Raw genomic sequence first — 24,434 nt, 5'->3', positions numbered from 1 at the left:
TTTGCTATTGGCTTGTATATCGGCGCACAGGGCGGATGCACTAGGAGGCTGCTGTGGCTGGGAGCCCAAAGGAGTTTGCTCACCCTGAGCCAAGACTCCAAAGCCCTAGGCAACTGCCTGAGTACAGTCAGCAAGCTTGTGACCATCAGAAAAATTTTTGTCCCCGCCCAAAGGGGGTGACATTTCTACCTCAGTTCCACCCAGGGATGAGGAAATCGTGCTGATGGCTGATGCACTTGCTGGAAGGGAGACAGTGGCAGTTGTTTGGGAGTTGCTTGTCAGCAAAGCAGAGTTGAAAGCAACATGAGCTGGTGAGCTCAACGGTAGATAAGCACGTGGGCAAAGGGAGTAGCTGCCTGAAATGTTATATGATGGGTCAAAACTCTGTGGTAGGGGCTAGGAATGTAGACCAGTTGGTAGAGGTTTTGTCCAGCATACAGCAAGCTCCCAAAAAAGAAAAAGAAAAAAAAAAAAGAGTTTGGCAATGAATGTAATCTCAGAACAGGAAAGGTCATGTTTGGTCACATAGTCAGCTTGGGCTACATGAGATCATCCCCCCCCCACACACACACCATGACATCAAAACAACAAAAATACTGTGATAGCTCCGGAGTACCGATTGGCCTACTTGTCTTCTTCCTGCTGCCATGTAGGGCAGAAGGTTGCACAACTGGAATCTGGACTCATCCTTTCAATGAACATTTATTGAGCACCTACTCTGTGTCAGGCACTGTGGCTAGGTGCTGGGGATACATCACTGACTAGCACACAGCCCCTGTCCTTGAGGAGCTTACAGTCTATTGGAGGAGAAACGTACATGGACACGATTTTAGAACTTCATACAATGTGCTACAATGAGAGGTATATACAAAGTGCTGTGAGGGCCAGGAGAAGGGAACCACCTATCAGCCGCTGAGAAGTGCGGATCATCACTTGACTCCTGACTCCATTGGGCCATCACAAAAGCAGGGGTATTGTTGCCACCTGACTCTAGTTGGAGTAAATTTGTCTCCTGAGGTTCTCCTCTAGCCTCTTCCATAACTATTGTCAGCCAGGGTTAGTTAGCCGGTTAGCTGGTTTACCACTTTGTATAGAAAAGAACCAGGACACAGAGGTATCTTTAGGATCAGATGTTTAAAGTACTACAAATCTTGGGTGTTAAGACAGGGGATAGGGTATACCATGGGGGCACTGAGCCAGGAATGGCAGGCCCAGGGCAGTGAAGCACCTGGGAAAGGAGTCACCGACGGGTAGGTTTGGTACACATCTCTCATTAGATCCATCAGTATCTAGTCATTGGTGCTCTTCTGCTTCATAGTGTGCCCAGCTTGGTGGCTGTCACAGTGATGCCTATCCCTCAGGAGGTAACACACACAAGAGGTTAAGGAGGTCCGGATCTAAATTGAAGGTCTACGTAACAGTTTGTGATTACAACAGAGATGTCACAGGCTGTTTATAATCACCTGCCCATCGAGTGGCACTTACAAATTTAAAAACTGGACTTAAGAACTGGCTGCTTCCACCAAATTCCGACTTGAGACACAATTTTTAGTTCTTAGTGAGGAGAGAGGACATTTTGGTTTAACAGAACTCAGGAAAAGAAAGCATAGGTGGGAATTTATGACAGTAACAAATCCAAAGGCCATGGAACCCTTTAGGAGTAGTACCTCAGAGTGAGCTGGGAACAGTTAGATAAGACCCAATAGTGAAGGGCCACCGACTTGAGCTTTGTTTCCTGGTAGGGCTGATGCCAATCTTCAGATCTTTCTAGAATTACTGACCACAGCTCTCCAAGTGCTCCTCAATTCCTACAGGACCCCAGGGCCATGTTATGATTCAGGAACTAAAGGGTTAATGCTAGGCCTCTAGAAAAGCCTGGAGGATGAGTGTTGTAAATATTGGCCCTACCTGCAGGCCAGGACTCACTGAAGGCCTTTTAGCACAGGAAGGACAGAGTAAGTGGCCTGTGAGATGGGAAATGCTGAGAAATCACATTGGACAGGGTGCTGACTTGTGTTGGGAAGGAGAAAGCTGAGCAGCATGAACCAGGCTGGAGGCTCTGGGAATGAAGATAGGCCAGATGTCAAGAGATGAGGGAGAGGGACACGGTCAAGTGCAGGTTGCCACTGGACAGCTTGGAGATTTCCAGTCTAGAAGGTCAGGAAGTAGCTCACTAGAGCTGTGAGTCAGGGACATAGAGAAGTGGATTCTGGATTGAATAACTCATCTCAAATAACTGGCCCATGACAACGGTGGGACCCTTGGAGAACATCCACATATAAAGAGATGATACGGAGCCCACACAGTGTGGGAGGGCATGGCAAGCGTGGGCTAAAAAGGGCTGAGAAGCATGGAAAACATGATTGGACTATTAAAAAGTGTTGATGGCCTTAAGGCAATCAGTTTCCTTGGAGTTTGGAAGTGTGTACAGATACTAGATTCCAGGTTGCTGCAGGATGACCCCAACTCACCCTGTGCCTTTTTGCTCTTCAAAACTGTTTGAGCTGAGGGTGTAGCACAATTGATAAGCATGCTTGCCTAGCCTGCACAAAATCGTGGCTTCGATCCACAGAAATACATGAACTGGGCATGGTGGTACACACCTGCAGTTCTAGCACTGGCAAGGTGGAGATGAAAGAACAAGGATTTCAAGGTTATCTTCGCCTACATAGCAAGTTCAAAGCCAACAAGGACTATATGAGATACTGTCTCAAAAAAACTAAAACCCCAATACAACAGCAACAGCAACAATAACAGCAACAACAATGGTGACCTTTTCTCGAGATGCTTATTTCCAACCATCAAGAGATTGTCATCAAAAGCTGATTTTATTAGCACAGACATTTCAGTGCCAACTGCCAGGAATGTAGCAAATGCACCTGCATAACCACAGATGGTTCCTTCCCCCAGGGAAGGAGATAGAACAGTAGGGGAGAATGATGAGCAGTCAGGGAGGTAGTTAGGTCAAATAGGTGCTTTGGCACAGAGGACATTGCAAGGGTCCTGGACCACTGGTTCACATTAACCAAATTCACCAGAGGCTAGAGTTGCTTCTGCGCCCAACATCTCTAAATATTGCCCCTAAACCTGCTAAGAGAGGCAAGCAGATTCAAGGAAGGGAGATGAAGGCCCTCGGCTGAGAGGCTGACTTTAAGAGACATTAGGAGAACCCTTTGCAGAAACAGAAGAGAAGCAAAGAGTCGACTCATGGGAACTCATGTGCCAGCTCCCGTCTTCTTGGTGAAGAAGGAATTGGTTTAGGTGTGATAGCTAGAAATAAAAAGCAACGGCCCTGAAGTCTTTCCGAGCCACTGTGAGAGGGACCGGTGGGATAGAGTGTGTGGCTGGAGCTGGGCTGCTACCTCACTAAGCCAGCACCTCATGCCAGGTGGAACATCTCAGGGCGAACAGAATGAAGAGGGAAGCTGAGATAGGCAATGAAGAGCACTGTGCCGATAAAGGCTATATATAGTTAAACATAAGGACGATCTTACAAACAGCCAAACGCCCTGGCCACGAACATTCAATCCATTCAGGCCTGGCTAGGGACTTTATAATTAGGGTTAACAACCTTCAGCAAAGTACTCCAGGTTCCAGCCTAATGGCAAGCAATTGCTCCCAAGGCTAGGTATGCTCCTTTTCCCTCTCGCTATGCTGTTAATATTTGTGGCCTCTTGTCCCTTAGCAATGTCCTCAGCATATGCACCCACTGAAGCTCTCCTACCTAGACCTGTTCCATCTCTGTGACTGGGGGCATCCAACGTTCTAGTCTCAGAATGGCATTGTGGCTAGGAGAGAGAGGATTGAGCGAGCAAGTGAGAGCGAGCGAGCAAGAGAGTGAGCGAGCGAGTGAACGAGAGCACTTTCTCTTAAAACTGCCTCATATCTGTGGCTGACCTAGGAATGGATGGACACACACATACACACACACATACACACACACACTCTTGAAAAAAAGACCTGACATCTACATCCCATCCTCCTCAAAGAAACGGAAACACAGACCCACAAGTGCACACAAATACATACGAAGATATTCACATATTGGATGGTAAGTTCCCTATGTAGGGAATATAGATAACAAAGTATGACCAGGCTTCACTTCTCATGTGGCCTCTGATCAGCTCTGGCCACAAGCTATTTCCCAGCTTGGGGGCTTTACCCCCATCACTAAGTTAACCCATTATCCTTCTAAGAGCATATCTACTCCCGAGTGCTCTTGAAGGCCATGGTCTGATGCCAGGAATGCTTGAGCTGGGCATAGTTTGATCGTGGTGATGTTAGAACAAGGTCTGGAAGGCTTGGTATCAAATGTTTCACACGCCACTAGATGTAAGGGCAGGTATTCTACTTAAGTGCACATGAGAATGGGTCACAATTCTGCCTGCTAGGCCATACTTTGGATCCCTTTGTTTATATGTCATGAGGCTCCATCTTAATGAGTGAAGTAGGATTGAAAGGGGAGAAAGGGGCTGGGGTTGGAGATGTGGTCAGCAGGCTCCCAGATGTGCTCACACTAGGCTCAGCTACAAGCAGAGACCCTGAGCCTGAGGAGAGCTCAAGTTCAGCCACTGGGGTTAGCCCAACAGTGGGGCGGCTAGGGGGAGAGAAAGTCTGACTCCCCACAAGGCTCAGGTTATGGGAACCCCTTGAAAGCACCTGACTCTGAAGTGGCTGAAGATGAGCCTGATCTCTCAGGAGCTCTCTCAGGGTCTCTTCAGGAACCAACAGCCCCTCCACCGGGGGCCCAGTCACCACACCCTGCACATATGAGGGGGACCTCAGGGACCCTTCCTTCACCCCTGGCACTGATGTGCCACCGGAAGTCCTGATAAAGGCAGCAATGACAGTCCCAGGGGGCTGAGAGCTAGGCCCTGCTGAGCCAGCACCTATGACCTGGGGTGGCACTGAGTTGCTCGGATGGTTAGCCCCAGCCAAAAGCTGAGGGAGGCCACTGAGGATCAACGGAGCCCCTTGGGTTGCCACCTGATTCTCTTGGAAACTGGTGTTTATGGGGAAGGAGGCCTGCAAAGTGAAGGTGTCCTTGAATGTTGACACCTGTGGAACACTCTGGAGAACAAGCTGAGTGGGAGCAGTAGTACTGGCAGGAGGCCCATTGGTCAGCACCGTAGTCAGCGGGATGGTCTGCAGGGTGACTGTGGAGCCCGGCCCCACAGGCGCGACTCCTAGGTGGATGTTACTGGGCACCGAAGAAGTACTAAGAAGAAACAGAACACAGAACTGGTTAAGGCAGGAAACATCCCAATTGGCTAGCAATGAGGCACAAGAGGAATAAAGTTACACATATGCTGTGCCTTTAGGACTCCAGCTAATATTCATCAATTTCTATAGGTCCAAGATTATACTGCAAGATGGACATTGTTCAAACTTCAAAACCACCCATGAACTCAATAAGCATCATCTAATTGTACAGTTTGAGGAAACTGAGGCACACACTCCACAGCCACAGAGCTAGTTAACACCCGGAGCAGGGACTTTGCATGGAAGCTGACACCTACATAGAGCTCATGTTCCTTGACATTCTACTTGACTGTGTCCCCTCCTCTGAAGAGTGTCCCCATGACATGACCAAAATCTTGTCTTTTCAGAGAACTTAGCATCAAAGAGAATGAGTGCTTCCCAAGAGGCATGGAAAGCAGTATTGTCTGCAGCAACATGTGTTCACTGTTGTCAAGTGAAAAAGACTTACTGGCATGAGTCCAGATGTAGAAGCCCCAGGTGGCTCCTGAGGACACACTCTAGAACAGTCATATGTTGTAGCAGAAGCCCCTCCCCCCAAGTGAAGTGCTGGCTTCAGATTACTCTAGTATGTGATCTCAGGCGAGTCACATCTCTGTCTGTCTCTTTCTCCCCCTCCCTCTCAAGATTTGTGAACTACCCAATTGATGCGCTGGGAACCAAACCTGGGTCCTGTGCCAGAGCAGTTCCCACCCTTAACCACTGAGCTGTCTCTCCAGCCCCATCATTCCTCTCTTGACCAATAGGTGCCCTGCTTGCTTCGTAGGGAGTTCTGTGAAAGCTCCAACAAAAGTGGGAGCACAGCAGAGCTTCCCGGGAAGGTGACAACTGACCTCCACTCAACGTTGGTGCCCTTACCTCACAGTTTTGGTGAGCTTGGCCTGGCTCTGTAGTGGAGAGACAAGCATGGCGGAGGTAGTGGGGACCTCCTCATCCACAGACAGTCCTAACTCCAGGCTTGCAGATGGCTGGAGACCAGTGTGTTGAACCTTTGGCTTCTCCCAGGAAGGGTTATCCTTGTCTTGGGAGGAACCTCTGCTTAAGACCCTGGAGCTGGCTCTCCGGATGGTGCCGGTGGAGGGCGTGGAGGAAGTAGACGCCTGGGGAGGTGGTGCTTCCGGTGTCTCAGTGCTCTCCTCCTCATCTTCAATCACCACCAAATCCTTGGGCATCTCCTTAAACTGGTACACCAGCCTCTGCCCTTCAACCTTGGCCAGAATTCCTCTTTGGTAGTAATATCTGGAAGTACAAAAATGGGATTGGTGAGTTCACCAGAGGTTGAGTAAGGAGGCTGTCTCTCCATCTGTCAAACACGCTAGTCTCTAGGGCAGGGCGAGCATGGGATTCAGGCAGGATGGGGAGGAGCAGTCCAGGAGTGGGATGAGGTAGGGAGGGATGGACAAGTCTTGGACACAAAGAACTTTGTATGACATTTTTAAAAGTTTATTTTTTACAGTCTAACGGATGTACAAAAAAGGGTCTTCAATGCCTAGCCCACACTACTTTGGGGTTAAAGACAGTGAGAGAGTGAGGAGTGAGTGAGTGAGAGAGAGACAGAGAGTGAGTGAGTGAGTGGGTGAGAGAGAATGAGTGAGAGAGAGAGAGAGTGAGTGAGTGAGGAGAGAGTGAGAGAATGAGTGAGAGAGAGAGAGTGAGTGAGTGAGTAGAGAGTGAGTGAGTGAATGAGTGAGTGAGAGAGAGAGTGAGTGAGTGAGTGAGAGATTGAGTGAGTGAGTGAGAGAGTGAGAGAGTGTGAGAGAGAGTGAGTGAATGAGTGAGTGAGTGAGAGAGAGTGAGTGAGTGAGTGAGAAGAGAGTGAGTGAGTGAATGAGTGAGTGAGTGAGAGAGAGTGAGTGAGGAGAGAGTGAGTGAGTGAGAGAGAGAGTGAGAGAGTGTGAGAGAGAGAATGAGTGAGAGAGTGTGAGAGAGAGTGAGTGAGTGAGAGAGTGAGTGTGAGAGAGAATGAGTGAGAGAGAGAGAGAGTGAGTGAGTGAGTGAGGAGAGAGTGAGTGAGTGAATGAGAGATTGAGTGAGGGAGTGAGTGAAGAGTGGCAATGAATGAAGGGATGGTTGATAGAGATAAAACAATTCCCTGGCCTGAGAAGCCATCTGGGACAACCCAAGGCCATCTGTGGCTTCTGCAATGTGAGAAGATTGGGAATGTGTGGAGCTAAAGTACTTTTTCAATAGAGACATGCAAGAGGAGTCTTGAGGAGGAAAAAAGGAGTGTTAGACCCTCATCTTAGAGGGGACCGCTCAGGCCTTCCTTCCAGTGAGAAAGCCTTGCCCATAGGAAGATCTTGGTAATCTCCCAGGGCAGGAATTCCAGGTCCCCACAAGTCCTACCTGAGAGCACGCCCCATGGTCTCATAGTTCATGTCAGGCTTGTTTTTCTGCTTGCCCCACAGTTTGGACACAGCCTTGGAATCCACCAACTTGAAGATTCCCTTTTCTCGCTGTGTCCACTTGATGTACTTAGGGCAGGTGTTTCTGTCTTGCAGAAGAGCCAGTAGGAACTCCCACAGATAAATGGTGCTGCCTGCAGAATGGTAGGCAGTGAGGGGCAGCTCAGGCTTCTGAAATTAGGGGGCACCCTGCTCACCTCACCTGAGTCCCAACTATACCTTTGCCATCCTTGGATTTCTTCCGTATGGGGATGCTGGGGTCAGTGACAGGTGAGGTACTTCGGTTGTTCTTTGTCTTTCGGCCTGTGAGGAGAAAGTGAGTAAGCAGAAAGCTGAGGCCAAAGTTAGCTGGGCAAGCTGGATATGACGGGACCAACCGCCACAGGCAAGCCAGTTCACTAAGGCAGGAGGCTCAGTCCCTCTCCATGGCCACTGCACCATCCATTTCACTCTGTAAACGAAACTAACTCCACATCAAGGCTACCATGTCAGGAGATGCAAGGTTTGCAAAAGAGCTCCCTTTAGAAAAACAGCTAGGCCAGGCGTTACTGCCCTAGCTTTTGGAATGGGAGACAGCCTAAAGGTGTTTTTGTGGTGCAGATGAGTGTAGTCCAGAGATATGAGCAGGTATACTGGCACAGTATCAAGCAGCCATCTCCTAAGTAAATCAATAACACAGGGGCTTGGGAAAGCCCAAAGTCCTTGCACAGATGGCCTGTTTCATAAGTGCAATAGAAGCTAGATAAGCATACAGCATGACTCATGTTTATAGGTGAAGGCCCCCAAAGTCCAGGAACTAGCCAGGAGACTAGGTCTGGTGTTCCAACACCCAACCTAGGATCCAACCAACTGAGGCTAGTGGCATTGCCAGAGGAGTTTATGAACATGCTGGGCACATAGGAGCACCATGACAAAGGCCAGCTTTGGGACGGATGCCTCATGAAGGCAAGACTTACAGAACTTTAGTTTACCCATGCTGGACCAAATCGATAGCCTCAAGCTACTCAGTCCTTGGGCCTCCCATTCCCCCTCCAATCCCCCTCCCCCCAGGCTTCCCCCACCCAAGATGTGGACAGTCTCTCGCACAGTCTTACTTCTCTTCCTTGGCTTCCCCATCTTCTTAGGACTCTGGTCTCTGGAGACCCTCCCCTCCACAGGCTGCTCCTTCTGGTCGCCAGTATCACTTGTCTTCTTCGGGGCTTCAGGTTCAGCAGCAGAAAACAGGAAGTTGGGCAGATTGATGGCCTGCACAGAGTCTGCATCTGGAAGTATTTCAGGTGTGCTGACTGCAAAAAGAAAGAGCAGTGGTGGGCAGAGCCAAGGGCAGACATAGCCTCCCTCTTATCTCTAGGGGCTCCTGTGTAGAATGGTCAGCCCCAGACATAGGACACGCCCAAAGCTGCCTCAGGGGTCTCGCCCTGTGAAGGGGGAAACATCTGAAGACTGTAGAAACTGATTGGCCCCAATCACAACGGCTACATTTATCACTCACTGCCCGTAGTGGGGAAGGTCCGGGCTACATTCAGATAAAGGACTTGAATGATTTAGTCACCCACTCATCTGACAACTCAAAGGACTTCGGAAATCACTAAGCCTCATTCCTCCACTTTCCTGATAAGGAAACTGAGAAACGGCAAGAGATGTGCCATGGTCACATGGTGGTACAGGCTGGCACTCAGTCAATATTTGTTGAGTCCGGGATGAATATTAGTGAGAGGCAAGGCAAGAAATTTCTTTTAGCCTCAGAGATATTTTCTAAAGATTTATTTTTTCTAAAGATTTATTTTTTATGTATACAATGTTCTGTCTGCATGAACACCTGTATGCCAGAAGAGGGCACCCAATCTCATTACAGATGCTTGTGAGCCATCATGTGGTTGCTGGGAATTGAACTCAGGACCTCTGGGAGAGCAGCCAGTGCTCTTAAACGCTGTGCCATCTCTCCAGCCTCCCTCAAAGATTTTTTTTTGTCCTCAATTATGTCATAGTACTTCCTTGGGCAAGGGCAATTGTGTGTGTGTGTGGGGGGCTCTTTTGATGCATTAGAATACCTTCTGGAGAGGAACTGACAGGTGCTGCCTTGGAAGGGGGGATCTTCTAAAGACATAGGGGCCATCGAGGATCAACAGGCATCTGTGCCCTCTCAGACTATGGCCTTCATAGACAGGCAACAGGGGCTGTGAGATGGTTCTACGGGTAAGGCACTTGCTGCCAAGTCTTATGACCTGAGTTCCATCCCCAGGAATCAAGCGATGGAAGGAAAGAATCAACTCCCAAAAGTTGTCCTCTGACTACAGTGAGATATTCACTTTCTCTGCACCTGTGGCACTGGCTACGCCCATTGTGGGTGGACACAGGGGCGGATGTTACCTGGGGGAACTAGATCTGAGGAGGGTGCCCCAGGAGCTCTCTGGCTTAGCACAGGGACAGAAGAGCATCCGGAGTCATCCTTGGGACAAAGAACCTGCTGGTGTTCATCTGTCTAGGTTGTGAGTTATTTCTCCCTGAATAAGCATCTATTCGGCCTATTTGTTTCTCCTGATCCTTATTTAACCACGATATCTGACCTCAGCACTCTTATCACCTCCCCCGACAACACACAGAAAATATAATTTAAAATTTAGCCGGGCAGTGGTGGCGCACATTTTTAACCCCAGCACTGGGGAGACAGGGACAGGCAGATCTCTGAGAATTTGAGGTCAGCCTGGTCGGCAGAGTTAGTTCCAGTATAGCCAGCAGCTGTTACACAGAGAAACCCTGCCTCAAAACACGAATAAACAAATAAATAAATGTACTAAAAATACTTTAAAAGAACAGGTAATGGACTATTCATTCAGTAGTATCAGCTAGTGGTGATAGCTGCTCAACAATGTGAAATCACTACTGCCCAGTTGTACTCTTTAAAATGACTAAGGTGATGCGTTGTGCTGTATGTGTATTTGCCCCCCAAAAAAAGGAAAAAAGAAAAAAAGAGAAAGAGTTGGTGAAGTGATGCCAACATTTTCCTGGCCATCTTTCCCTTGTCTCTAGTGCCTTCCTGACTCTCTCTTACCAGTGTGATCCTGAGTCTCCTCCCATGTATACTGATGGATGGGAGTACCTAGACCTACATGTGCCTGAAAATCCAATGTGTGGATGCAAAGTGGACTCAAGTTCAAACTTACAGATCTGCTTCTCATCCAGGACATCATTGGGAGTTTCCACATTGAATAGGACTTCAGTAGATGTTACATTCTGTGAGGTGGACTCATTCTCATCTGGTTCCGGGGGGGAGGGGGATAGAAAGGACAGTTCTGTCAGGCTTCAGAACAGTTACAATGAGGGCCACCACGAGGAGGGACTCTGTGGTACAGCTGGGCAGACACCAGAGTCCCTCCCATCTAACCCCCAACCTGGTTTCCATTCTTTGTGCCACCCCACCTGAGGAATTTATGAATGGATGGAGATAGTCCCCCCTTTTATGGAATGCCTTGCCCATTATGAGGAGCTACTAGCAGCCACAGTGGGCTCCTGTTCCCCTTCCCCAACCAGAAAGGAACAGACCTGCCAACAAAATTCCGCCTTCCAGTATCTGATCCTGTGTCATGCACAAGGTCCTGTCCCTTATGATGCCATTGTGGACGTCATCCAGCTCCAGTCCCGAATACAGATGCAGTAATTCGGGATAGGGGACCTGCTCCACAATCACAGCTGGGAACACTGAAGGGTCTTCCAGCTATGGGAAAGAAAGAGATGTGGGTCAAGGATCACCCACTTCTTCCAAGTAGCCCACCCTACCAGATGTCAAGACCAATGGGTTTTTCATCTATTGGGTTAGTTCATGGTCTGAGGTTAGAGCTGAGTCTATGAGAAGAGTCTCTAGTGGAGAGGGATTGATTGATGGGAAGGGTGAGGACTCAATGTACAGCCATTTGCCAAGTTGTCTAAAGCTGCATGTGATTAGTGGTCCCAACAGGCCCTGGCACAGAATAAGTTATCATTAGGTATCTGGTTTTGTGGCTGGAGAGATGGCTCAGTGGTTAAGAGCAATGGCTGCTCTTCTAGAGGTTCTGAGTTCAATTCCCATCTCCCACATGGTGACTCACAACCATCTGTAATGAGATCTGGTGTCTTCTTCTGGCTTGCAGGGATATATGCGGACAGAACATTGTATACATAATAATCTTTAAAAAAATTTCAGTGTTTTGCCTACATGTATCCATGTGCACCACGTAAGTGTGTGGTACCCATAGAAGTCAGAAGTGGGTTGCTTGGAACTGGAGTTACAGAAGTTGTGACCTGCCAGATGTGGGTGCTGGGAACCTAACCTTGGTCTTCTGTAAGAGCCATAAGTGCTCTTAACCACTGAACTATCTCTCCGGTCCCGTGTTTTGTTTCTTAACCTAAGTCTTTTCATGTTCCTTTCTAGTCACTCTGTCTGTCTGCCTGCCTGCCTATCATGGTTTATGTGTTCTTTCATCTCTGACATTTAACAGCAAAGACTGCTTTGTGTGGCATGCAAGGCGGATGACAATGAAAAAGTATTGAGGCAGAGACTGTCTCTAAGAAGCTGCTATTCCAAAGGGAAGATTTGCTTTCAGGGTTGGGGACACCTTAGGGTGATATCTGAGAGGTGTGAAAGATGAGAGATGGGGGAGAGATGACAGAGGGAAGGAGGGAGGCAGAAGGAATAGAAGAGAGCGGAGAGCAAGGAGGACAGGGAGAGAGGAGATGACTAATTTTTGAGATCTCGGAAGCAGGTGAGAACCGATAATATGAAAGGGTAGGAGGTACCCGAGCACAGAAGAGGGACACTTCTTTTTCCTGGGTCAATGAGATGGGAATAATAGCAGGATGGTAGAGATAAATGGGGGAAAATAGGGCAATTGAGGGCAGCCTTGGCTTTGAGTGTCTCTCGATTGGACCAGAGGCTGTCCAATGTTGAGAAGAGGCTGTCCCATGCTGACGGTAGAGGGATGCTTGGAGTATAAAGAATAGGAATAGCTGTTGAGAGGACTGGAAACAAGTGAAAGATGAAAAATAGTACTGAGAATCCAGGTAAGGTTAACTTTTTCTTCCCTTCTTATCTGATGATGCCTTCCAGGAGACTGCATACCCCCAGCCAGAACAGACAACCAAGCTGAGTTATAGCAGGTCAGAAAGTACAATGTGCTCAAGGTCCACTAGAGGGCAGCCTTTGGCAAGGCCAGTAAGCATTTTCTCCCCTCCCATGGAGAGCATCCGAATCCCTCAGAGCTTTGGAAATATTCAGCTGGATCGTCTCTTGGAAAAGATTTGGGATGTAGCAGCCAGATAGGGCAGGGGAAAGACTTGGGGAGGTGACAGTAGGTCCTAACTGAGATTAAAATGAAGCATGCTTTATTTCGACTCTCCCTTTCCTTCTTCCACACCTGGCTGCCTCATCTTTCTTCTTGTGAGAGAGCTGAGTGGAAGGCTGTGGACCATCTAGCAGCACAGAAAAAGCATCCTCTTGGCTTCAGTGAAACACAAGGGATAGAGCAATGGGGACCAGAGTACCAGGATCCTATCCTATGTTCCATCTTCCTCCTGCCCAAAGACCCTATTTGTATCATATCCCGAATCCTCAGGCCGAGAAGACATTTATGGGTGTGCCCACCAATTTGTCTAGAGCATGAATCTGAAGATTCGAGGACTCTGATTGCATGTTGTAAGTCCAGGTGCAGTGCCATCTTTGCTATGTAGTTGTCCCAGCAGGTTTTTTACTATGATACTAGGGCTGAAGGGGAGTAGCAGACACCCTACATGATGTTCAGTAGTATGCAAGTGTCTGCTTAGTCCCATTTACCAATAGAGTCACAGCCCAGCCAGTCTGCTTAATAATTACTTGGCCAGTGTGGTGAGTACAATGTGTTGTAATGGCATGTAGCCAACCAGCTCCCCGAGTGACCATCCAGTGACATGTAGGAGTAGCTCGTACACTGGCTGGCTGGCAGGCAGGTGCCTGATTGCTATTTGCTGACTAGTTAGCTATCAATCCCCCTGGACTCACAGGCTGGCTGTTTGTGTGTCTATGTCCCCCTGGTTGCCCATATTGGCTGACCGTGTTTTATTCCCAGAGGCCATACCTGGTGGATGTCATCCATCCCGTTGCTTGCGAATTCAAACACTAAATCACTGGGCTGCAAGGCAATAGCCATACTGGCTTCTGCCAGAGCTGACAGTGGCAGTCCCCCGGCTCCCTGGAGCTTCGGTGGTCTCTTGATGAAGAGATGTTATTCAGGAACTTTAAGGGCAATCTACTGCCTTCTCTGAGCCTCCGTGGAGGGTATCCAGAGCTGGACTGGGTGTGGCCTATGCCAGGCTCAAGACGGAATGCTGGGCTAAGCCAACAGCAAGAGCAACCTAAGGAGAAGGGAGACATGGAGACAGCGAGTAAGTCAACTTCCTTGAGCTCTGTGGCCAGATCCTCCGGTGAAGGGGAGAGGATCTGCTGCGCCCAGACAGACTTCCAGCAGCAGCAGTGCGACAACAGGAAAAAAAATCTCTGTAAATGTCCCGGCTTGAGAGTCATGGGTGAGAGGGGCGCCACGGTGCTCATGGGCTCCGTTTACCTTCGAAGTGAGGGCCAGCTGGCTGGGAGGAGCAGTCTGCAGAGGAAGAAATGTCTCACTTGGAGTGGAGGGGAGGGGTCATGGCCAGTAGGGCATATGCCTTGCATGCTCATTAGCAACCCTACCCCCCCCCCCGCCTGCCCACTACAGGGTGGCCTCGTCGTCACTGTACTTCATGTGGGTATGTGCTCTTGGCTTAGCTTTGCTTTCAGTTTCAAGACTGAACTGTCACCCTGGGAACTTATGGGGAGAGTCCTGGCTGGGGGAGGGGCCAGCAGAACCTTCCTCATCCTCTATGTCTGGCCCAGCCCCCATATTCCAGGAAATCTCAGTCTGCTGAAGTTTCTCCCCAGTGCCTCTTAAACTAGCAAGGCATTGCAGCTGCCTGTTGCTTCCTCTGCCTCTACTCCTCCACTGCCTGAGCCCCAGGGTGCTTATAGTATGATCACACCCATGGCCAACTCCCAAAAGCCTGATCTCCAGACCTCCCTCCAACACCTGCTCTGTTCTTCCACCTGGAACACTTGTCCAGGTACCAGGTCCTTTGCCCTTTGGGTTCCTTTCAGTGTGTGATGTGTTTGCAATGTGTGGATAACTACTAGCAGGCTGACTCAACCATCAGAGCCAGGAGAACGCAGGCTACCCGCAAGAGCATACATCCCAACTCCTTGCCACTCCTGGCACTCACTCAGTGCCAGGCCGGCAAAACCTTACCCTGGATGGGAAATAAATGAAGAACAGATGTGGGGGGGGGCAAAGAGGGATGCCACAAGTGACCTCTCTGATGACCGCTCTCCACAGGAGACACCCGAGCCCCTCCCACTTCCTTTCCGTTAGCCCACAGGGCTAGCTCCGCCCAGTCTCCGCCCACACACCTTTCCACCTACTCCATCGACCAGCCTGGAGAAGTTGCTCAGCTCAGCTTTAGCCATGAGAGTTGAATTTCCCTTAGGATGGAAGAGAGAATTCTGCTAGGTCCATGCCCAGTAGGACTGTGAGGGTGGGAGTGTGGTGGTGGTGGTGGAGAGTTGTTCTGGTTCCATGGTACCACCTTGCCCCACCCAAACCTGCATGTGACCCAATCCCTCAGTGGCCTGCAAAACCTTGCAGTACCATTTGTGTCTTGCTCCCCTAGCCTAAGTGCCCTTAAGGCCTGCATTCCAATGATCCTACCCTCCCACAGGCCAGTCTGTCTGCCCCTAGGATGCATTCTCATGGTAATCTAATGAAAGGCCATCACTTTCATCTAAAACCAACCGTCCCAGCATGAAACTTCTGCATCTGCTCCTGCCCCAGGTCATTCAATGGGGACCTTCCTTTCAGGTTTCTTTGCCTTCTTGTTTTCTCTTCTTAAACCAGCGTTTCATTTTCGAAAGTTCTGCTGGTGCTATTTGCTTAGGGAACCTCAATGCATTTCCCCTACCTCCCCTATTAGACACTGGCTTGTGCTGGGTTTATGGAATGCACGCAGGAAAAAAAAGAGCAGTAGTGGGCATGGGGGCTCATGCTTGTAATCCCAGCACTTGAGAGGCTGGAGTGGATAGGTCGATGTGGCTGTGAGGCTAGCCTGGGCTACAAAAACCAGGTCTGGGGAGATAGCTCAGTCTTTAAAGTCCTTTTCAAAAAAGCATAAGCACTGGAGATCACTGAAAAAAGCCAGGCCCAATGAAGCTTGGGCAGTGTGAAGGGCAGATTTCTAAGACCTGCTGCCTAGCTGGCCTATTCAAGTGAGCTCTAGGGAAATGGATACCCCTCCCTCTCAAACAAACACCAAGGAGGACAATTCCTGAGAGGTTGACCCCTGGGCCCCCACCAGCACAATATATACACATGTGGGTTAGCATCAGTACATATGTACACCCACATGAACACACTGCCCCCCATACACATACACACAAAACCAAACCAAGCTAAATAGATACACAAAAATAAAAAAGGAAGAAGGAGCAAAAGAAAGAACAAATGAGTGAATGAACGGTACTGGCCTAGAGCATCTATGGTATATTTTTGGAGCTGTACATAGCTAAATGTACACTGACTGCAGCTGAGGAGAAATGCGCAAACTCAGAAGTTGGGTTGATATTGTTTTTAGCATTTCTAGTTACAGAGGTGGACTATCTGTCTGCTGTGAGTGTGCAAACAGACCACAGGTATATTTGCATATTCAGGGTGTGTGCATGTGTGCTAAGTGTGGGGACATATGTGTGTGCGAGCTTCTGTGTGTCAAAGGGCTACTCTGGTCTGGCCAGCTTGCAGAGCCACACGCTCAATCATAGGTTCCCTGTCCTGCTCCCTCGGGGCAGATAGCCTGAGGTGCCTGGGTAAGAATGATAAGCACAAGCAAATTCTGTGCAGAAGATGGGAGAGGGCTGCACAGGTCAGGCTTCTGCTGGTCCAAAAGGATGTTTAACTGTGATGCTTCCCAGGGAAAAAAGCCAACCCCAGCGTAAGTATGGGGCCTATGGGCCCTCGAGTGAGTGATCCCCATCCCTAGATCCACTCCGCTAAGAAAAGTCCCCAGAGCAGTGTGTTGGGTTGTAAGGAACCTTTCACTGTCAGCATGGAAAGTCGAAACAAGTCTGAATGGAGTGGTAATTCCAGTAGCATTCTTCTGCATACCCGCATGTTCAAGTATCTAAACTCCTATCTACTGCTGGAAGATCTTAGAAAACCATCTCCGGTGATCTGGTTCTGCCTGAAGGTAGGGGTAAGGAGGGAGCCAGAGACAGCCAAAGAGGCGTGGAGAGGGACAGACTATTGGGGGGGGGAGCAAAGCTAAGAAACTTACCATGGAACTTTTCAGTCCAGAAATTTCCCCCTCCCCCTTCAAAAGTTTGAGGATTTGAAAGTGAGAGGTGGAGAAATGCTCATTTGCATGTTCACTCACTCTCCCCCAGTCCCTCAAAATAACCTCCCTCTCCCAGGAACTTGAAACCAAAGAAGCCACCACCACAGAAGGCACACCCTATTGGAGGTAGAGGAGAAACACAGGACTGTTCTGTCCGGGGTCCTCTCAGGGTCGTCTGGCTAAGCCACAGCTTTGACGGCTTATAATCTCCCTGAACACTGCCTTACTAGAGAGTGGAGGTCAGAAGACACAAATAGTTCCAGGCAAAGTCCATTCCCGAGTCTGTCTTACTGGAGTGGGAAATGATGCCTGCTTGAGACACTGATGGGCATAGCAAGAGGGTGCAAAAAAGCCAGGGCGCTTGTAAACACACACCTCTGCTCTGACGTTGACAGACCAACCCTTCCTGCCTGCGACTGTCACCGGTACACATCAAGCAGCATCCAGCACCCACCCTTCTAGGCCTCCCCTACAGGGGGCAGCTCTGATGTGAAAGCCACGTCCACCATCTCTACCTAGTGAGAGTAAATCTAGGCTTGACCAGCTGAGTCAATGGCTCTCAGAATTGCTGGGAACACCCATGGCATTTTCACCCATGCCAAGAAACATGGAGGCCAGATGGTCAGCTGGGCCACACAGCACAATTCTCCCCCAGTTCTTCATCCTCTCTGAGCCAACTGTCACTCCTGAAATACCTCGTGCTCCATGAAACCTTTCTGGAATTCTTTGGAAAGGAAATGACAATTTCCTTCATGTCATTTCCCACTCCTTCACCGTCCCTCCCCCAACAGCCACCAACAAAATGGAAGCTGCCCCAGGAACAGAACAGCTGTCCCCTCTATGTAAAAAAAAAAAAAAAAAAAAAAAAAAAAAAAAGCCTTTCCTCTAGTTAAGCACAGAGGAGGCTGCGCCTGCTACACCATGTGACCAGTGGCCTGTATTTAAGAGCCAGAGGGCCAGAGTCAGTTATCGAGTCTGCGGTCCTGGACACAACAGAACTAAGTCATATACAGAATTCCAACTCACAACCTCGTCCCTGTGAGGCCTGCACTCGAATTAGCCAACTATGTTATCAGCTCCTTCTCCTTGGTCCCTTTCTGTGTACTGCCCCCTCCACTGGAGATGAAATCAGGAAGGGGGAGGGGGAAAGAAAGGTTTTGCAAGGTTGGGGTTTCTCTATGCTTATTTGCAAAAAAAACATCCAGGTTCATAAACTGGGTGTGGTGGGGGCATGCCTTTCATCCCTGTACTTAGGAGGTTCAGGCTTGAGGACCCTGAGTACAAAGCCAGCTATGGCTACGTAGCAAGACCTTTGCCTTTAAACAACAATCAAGGACGGGGATGTAGCTCAGTTGGAAGTGTTTGCCTAGCATGCAAGCTAGGTAAAACTGGGCACGGTGAGACACACCTTTAATCCCAGCACTTGGGAGGTAGAAGGAGGTGATCTCCAGACCAGCCAGATCTACACAGTGATTTCTAGGCCAGGGCAAAAAAAAAAAAAAAAAAAAAAAGTTGGGGTTTTAACTCCCAGCACTGCATAAAAACAGGCTTGTTGACACTTGTTATCCCTGCACAGGGGAAGTTGAGGTAGGAAGATCAGAAGTTCAAGGCCTAGGTTACATAGCACATTGAGGCCAGCCCGTGCTGGACCCTGTCTCAAACAAAACAAAACCCTTACCCAAACAAAATAAGAAATCAATTTTTTTTTAAAAAAATAATACAGTTGAGACATATTAAAAACAAAACACGAAAACCCACAGAGGAAATAAGTATGAAAACCGGAAAGCAGTCACACAGCATAAGCTTCAGGTGACCTCCAGAGGGCAAGAGGGTCAGGCAGGCCCACCGTTATCCCTTCTACCCTCTGCCCCAGGCTTGTAGGAGCTGGAGGGGTCCAGTTATTGGCCGAGAAGAAACTCCTCTCCTGGGTTGGGGGCCCTTCGGGATAGAGTGCTCTGTCCCCTACCAGCGGCACCCGCCCAACCCTTTGGGTTGTGGTTATGTAGCAAGAAAAGCACTACAGGAGCCCTAATATAGGGGAGGAAGGGGAGAGGCAGGGGGAGGGAGGGTGGGGGCTGCCAAAAGGAAACAATTTCCTCATTCACTCTGAGAAAGCTCACTGAGCGCCCTCTGGAGGGGCCTGGGGCCACCACATCCTTGCCTCTAGTGTCTCAGGGAAAGAGGCCATGGTGGGACAGACTGCAGGAAGGGAGCAAGGCTAAGTGGGGGTGGCTACTGAACTCCGGAGCTATACATTGTATTGTTGCCAGTTAGGGCCCAGAAGGGCAACTGAGGCCCCTGAAGACCCTAAAGCACGGACCTTTCAGGTACAAGACCTAGATCTGCTTGGAACTTACACAAGTCACTACCCTATGCAAAACGGGCCTACCAAACTAGTACTAGGTAGGGGCTGTTGCCAAGGGCTAAATGAGTTAATGTAGACAAAAGCTCCAGCAAGTGTCATTTATTTTATTTTCCCCATCTTTCTCCATTTCCCTTCCTTTTCTTCTGAGGGTTAGTTTTTGTTTTTTTGTTTTTTTGTTTTTTGTTATTGTTGTTGTTTTCTTTTCTTGAGACTGGGTTCTCTGTGTGGCTAACTCACTCAGTAGAGCAGGCTGGCCTCGAACTCACCTGCCTCTGCCTCCTGAGTGCTGGGATTAAAGGCCACCACCACCTGCTCTTCTGAATTTTTGAGCCGAGGAATCAATGTGTAGCCCAGGCCCACATGTTACTCAAATAAATCCTTCTGTTTCAGTTTCTTGAATACTAGGATTACTGGCATTAGCTACCATACCTGGCCCTAAACGGATTTTTCAATTTCCTGCTCTGACTTATCATTTCTGGGACTTGGTCATTCTGCTTGTTAAGTATTTCAAATGGCCGGGCAGTGGTGGTACACACCTTTAACCCCAGCACTTGGGAGGCAGGGGCAGGTGGGGCTCTGTGAGTTTGAGTCTAGCCTGGTCTACATAGTGAGTTCCAGGACAGCCAGGACTACACAGTGAAACCCTGTCTCCAAAACAAACAAGCAAAAAAGTGTTCAGGATGTTTTACCTAGACTGAAAGGAAGAAAGGGAAATGGATGTAGTGGAATGAAATGAAGGCCATAACCAACAATTACTAAATTCATGGAAAAGCCAGGCGCAGTGACACACCTACCTGTGGTCCCTGCTAGTTGGGAAGCTAAGGCAGGCAGATCTGAGTTGAGGGGTTCAGAAAATATTAGCAAGACACGGTCTACCCCCAAACAAACAAACAAAAATAAATAAATAATTTATGGTCAAATTGGGCGGTAGTGGTGCATGCCTTCAATTCCTGCACTCGAAAAGCAGGGGTGGATGGACCTCTTGAGTCTACAAAGTGAGTTCCAGGACAGCTGGGGCTACACAGAGAAACTCTATATCAACAAACAAAAAAGGAAGGAAGGAAGGAGGGACGGAAGGAAGGAGGGACGGAAGGAAGGAAAAGAAGAATATTATGGTGGAGAAAGGTAGGTAGTTTGACCGGAGAGAAGAGGGAGGATTGGTTGGGAGTTGAGTAAGTCAACTAGATCTAAATGCAGACAGCACAATCTGAACTTAATTTGGGGAGCAGCCGGGGGCCCTGCTGAACCCTGAGGAAACAGGGCATGGGGAAGCAATTACTTAGGAAGAGTAGTTTGCTCTGGTGATAAAAGTGTCCCTCAGTGGGGGAGATGGAGCTGGCCAGGCAGGGCAGCTGAACCCAGGACATGGATCTCACAGCCACCTCAGCGGAAAAGACTTACAGACTGAGGGGCAATACATAACTACAGAGACCCCAAAGATGTGTAGGCTGTTGTCAATGGAACAGTGGTAAAGGATACGGGGCCAGGGAGATCGCACAATGGGATAAAAACACTTGCCATGAAAGTCTGTCGACCTGTGTTCCACCCATGGACCTCATGGTGGAAGGAGAGAACCGCCTTCCAAAAGTTGTCCTCTGACTTCTATCTGTGCGCACGCCTGTACATACACGTATACCCAGGAGTAATTACAGCAATGATAACAATGACATTAAAAGATATGGAGGGATCAGGGCGAAAAATAAGGCTGGACAAGGAATTCAGCCTGAACCCTTTGAAGCAGGGATTATTCTGAAAAACATCAAAGTTAATGGGAGAAAAGATGCAGATGGACATTTTCAAAGCTACTGTCTTTTTGTTTGTCTTTTGACTCAGAGCTTTGCTGTGGAGTCGAGGCTTCAAACTCACCATCCTCCTGCTCCAGCTTCCACTTATGCTAAGGTTTCACATCACCTCTGAGCAGCTATCTTGCCTATGCTAGGCCACAGGGCAGAAGGAACCTATGCAGGTGCTCATTGGCTATAGGAGTCAGTCACCTGACCTGGTACAAAGGCGGAAACACACGGTGGCAGAGAGTTGCACATACTCAATGGATTGTAGTAGTTTAGTACACCATGCTTCTAGAGAGAAGTCCTGCTTGCTTCCATTGTTGGGGAGGGGGAGGGAGGAACAGAAGCATGGAACAAAGACTAATTAAATTCATTAATGGATCTTTTAGAAGCTGGGGTAATCTGAGTGCGCACCGGCAGGATATTAAGTCACATAACTTTTTATTGAATGGACAGTGTTCTTTGTCAAGGCCCCTGGCAGAGTGTGTCAAGGCCCCTGGCTCCTTGTTTAGATCTGGGCCCCTGACTTGCGGGGGCTGTGGTAGGTGTCCCTCCCAGAAGACCCCTTCCTCTACTGGCCATCCAAAACAAAAGGGCAGAGTGCAGGGGTGGTGCCTCAAAGGCTGAGGTAGGAAGCAGCCCAGTGCTAACTGACCAGACCAGAGACAGGCAGCTTTGGCTCCAAAAGTCATGGCGAACACCTACCCTGGGTTTTGCCTTTTCACTCCCCCACCACACACACACACACACACACACACACACACACACACACACACACACACACTCTACTGAAGCATCTCCTGAAACCAGAAAGTTAGATCACTCCTGGCTCTCATCCCTAAGTTCCTGAAGGGCCAGGCAAGTGCTTGCTCAAGTTCACACTAACTTAATTAATCTCCTCTCCTCATCTTCTCTGCATCCTCAACAGAGCTAACCCTTTCCTCTGGTAAGCACAGCGGTGGCATCACTGGTGGAACTTTAATCCCAGCACTCAGACAGATCTCTGTGAGTTCAAGGCCAGCCTGGTCTACAGAGTGAGACCCTTTCTCAAAAAATAGAAAATAAAAAGCACCACTGGCTGGCAAATAATGCAACCACACACGTACAGAATACATTTAGCTTCCACAGTGACTCCCTACCTCCACGCCTTTGTTCGCACTGTCCCTTAGGCCTGGCATGCCTCTCCTCAACTTCTGTGAATTGAATTCCCTCCTGTCCTTCGAGATTTAAGTCAAATGTCACATTCTCTCTGAAGTCTTCCCTAGCGTCCTCCCCACCTGGTATACTGCTCTCTTGATAGCCTAGCTTCACTTCTTAGATCCGAGCAGCGGCTAAAAGGCTAAAAAACTTATCAGAGAAGGTCCACAAGAATGGCCTCTTAGGACCCACGAAAATATTATGACATTCAAATTTCAGTGCCCATCAACATGGTTGTATTGGACATGGCCATGCTTATTAGTTTGGCCACTTTATGAACCCCAAGTCCTTTACAGAACCCTCTGCTGATCCCTAAACTAAACACTCCACCCCACTTTGGTGTGAATAAATTCGTCAAGCTCACTTCTGAGAATGTCACAGAACCCTGGGGGGGGGGCGGGGTGGTGCTGGGGTAGGTGTAGGGTGCTAAATACAAACTCAGCAGATTTCCATCAGAATGAGTTAGAGCCCGGAGTGCTGGTCTCTGCCCATGATGTGACCTCAAACAAGACACTTCTGCTTTGGGAGCCTTGGTTTCCTCAGCCGCACACTGAAAGTTTGGAGCTGGCTGATCTGAGGCCATTGTGAGCTAGAACTCAGAGGCCCAGTTTCTGACTTGCTGCTGCTAAGCAGGATGGTTTGATCCTAATCATCTGCTCTCGGAACAAGGGCTCAAAGGGTTTCTCTGCCCAGCTATGCTTTGGAGCTGACCTGGTGGGTGGGGTGCGGTGCCTCACCCCATACTCACCTGCCCAGCCCGGACTTTCCTTTCTCTGCTCATCTGTCAGCCCTCCCTGCTAAGTGAAGATGGCCTCCTCTGAAGAAGCTTTCTCCTTTACCCACCCACAGCCGCCTCCAGTGGGCTTCATGGAGAGCCTCCTCTTTTGGAGAGAAGAGAGGCAGGGAAAAGGACTGCCACTTCTTCCTAGTCTCCCAGGGCTCACAGCAGTCAGGCGTGGGCCAGGACACAGGCAGCTCTCACCGCACCCCTGCTCTGTGAGAGGAAACAGCCCCTCTCTACCACTTCCTGTCCCAGGGGTTTCAGCAGTTTCCCCTTCAGGGCCTGGTGGCCCTTGCAGCCCCGCCCCTGCTCTGCACAGGTCAGAAAGTGCACAGAGGGGAGGATCCCTCACAGGAAGGCAGAGGAGACAGCTGTCTACACAAGGGGACGCCCAACAGCAATTCCAGCAGCCTGCCTCGTGGTGGGAGGGGGCCAGACAGGGAAGTATTACCTGGTGAAGGGACAGCTGTTTCCACAGTGTGGCTCATCACTTTACCTAGCTGTACTCTCCAGAGATCAACAGCTTATGCCTGGTCTTTGAGGGCCTGGGCTAAAATCTGGAATACAGGGGCCGAGGCCACTGTCTGGTAGAGACTAGGAAGGGTGGCTACAGATGGAGGGACACATTGAAACACGAGGATCTGAGGTACCCAGAACAAGCACTGGGGTTTGGATTCATTTAGAAGAGCAGGTGACACTGACATCGATGTGACATCATAATCTGTCAGGGGCTTATCCTTAGTGCCAGCGTGCAGAGGTAATAATGAAGAACTACTATACTGCCTTTGGGTCAAAGAGCAGCAGCTGTTCTTGGGGAAAGGAAGAGCCAACTGTAGAATTCCATGAGGGCTGCTGCTTTCCTGATAACTTGCACCTAAGCACCTCCCAGGAGTCCATTCAGGGTGGCGCTCCCAGTAGTAGGGCTGGGTACCTGTAGCCAATCTTGCAGACATATGACCTACTCTGTGAGATATCCCCAAGGCTGTGGGTCAGAAAACATCAGCAGCCCAAGGTCCCACAGTGTACAGCTGCCAGACAGATCTTCAGGCCCCAGGCTAGTGCTGCAGGATGATGGTTCCAGAAGCCCTGGTTCCTGGTGTGAGAGCCTAGCAGGAGGTGGACACCAGTACCTGAATCTTCTCAGTGGGGTTAAACTTGTTGGGAGAGCTTTGGAGACTGCAAGAGGTGCCACTCATCCATGACCAGCAGCGCACATGTAG

General features: G+C 49.3%; 1 protein-coding gene across 1 annotated transcript in view; it reads right to left on the bottom strand.

Annotated features, from left to right (window-relative positions):
* Positions 1-686: 686 nt before the first annotated feature.
* Elf4 (E74 like ETS transcription factor 4) overlaps positions 687-24,434 on the bottom strand; it is a 43,108-nt gene continuing 19,360 nt past the window's right edge. Inside the window, exons 2-9 of the mRNA XM_051178976.1 lie at positions 13,751-14,027; positions 11,208-11,379; positions 10,829-10,921; positions 8,759-8,950; positions 7,884-7,967; positions 7,606-7,798; positions 6,118-6,498; positions 687-5,218 (exon numbers count right to left, since the gene is read on the bottom strand). Coding sequence (XP_051034933.1) covers positions 4,414-5,218; positions 6,118-6,498; positions 7,606-7,798; positions 7,884-7,967; positions 8,759-8,950; positions 10,829-10,921; positions 11,208-11,379; positions 13,751-13,822 — 1,992 coding nt within the window. The 5' untranslated portion in view covers positions 13,823-14,027 and the 3' untranslated portion in view covers positions 687-4,413. The remainder of the gene's footprint in view (positions 5,219-6,117; positions 6,499-7,605; positions 7,799-7,883; positions 7,968-8,758; positions 8,951-10,828; positions 10,922-11,207; positions 11,380-13,750; positions 14,028-24,434) is intronic.

The sequence above is a fragment of the Phodopus roborovskii genome, unplaced genomic scaffold (genome assembly GCF_943737965.1).
Source record: "Phodopus roborovskii unplaced genomic scaffold, PHOROB, whole genome shotgun sequence".
NCBI classification, from domain to species: Eukaryota; Metazoa; Chordata; class Mammalia; order Rodentia; family Cricetidae; genus Phodopus; species Phodopus roborovskii.
Note: the sequence above shows the minus strand (reverse complement) of the source record. Positions and strands in the feature narration are given on the sequence as shown.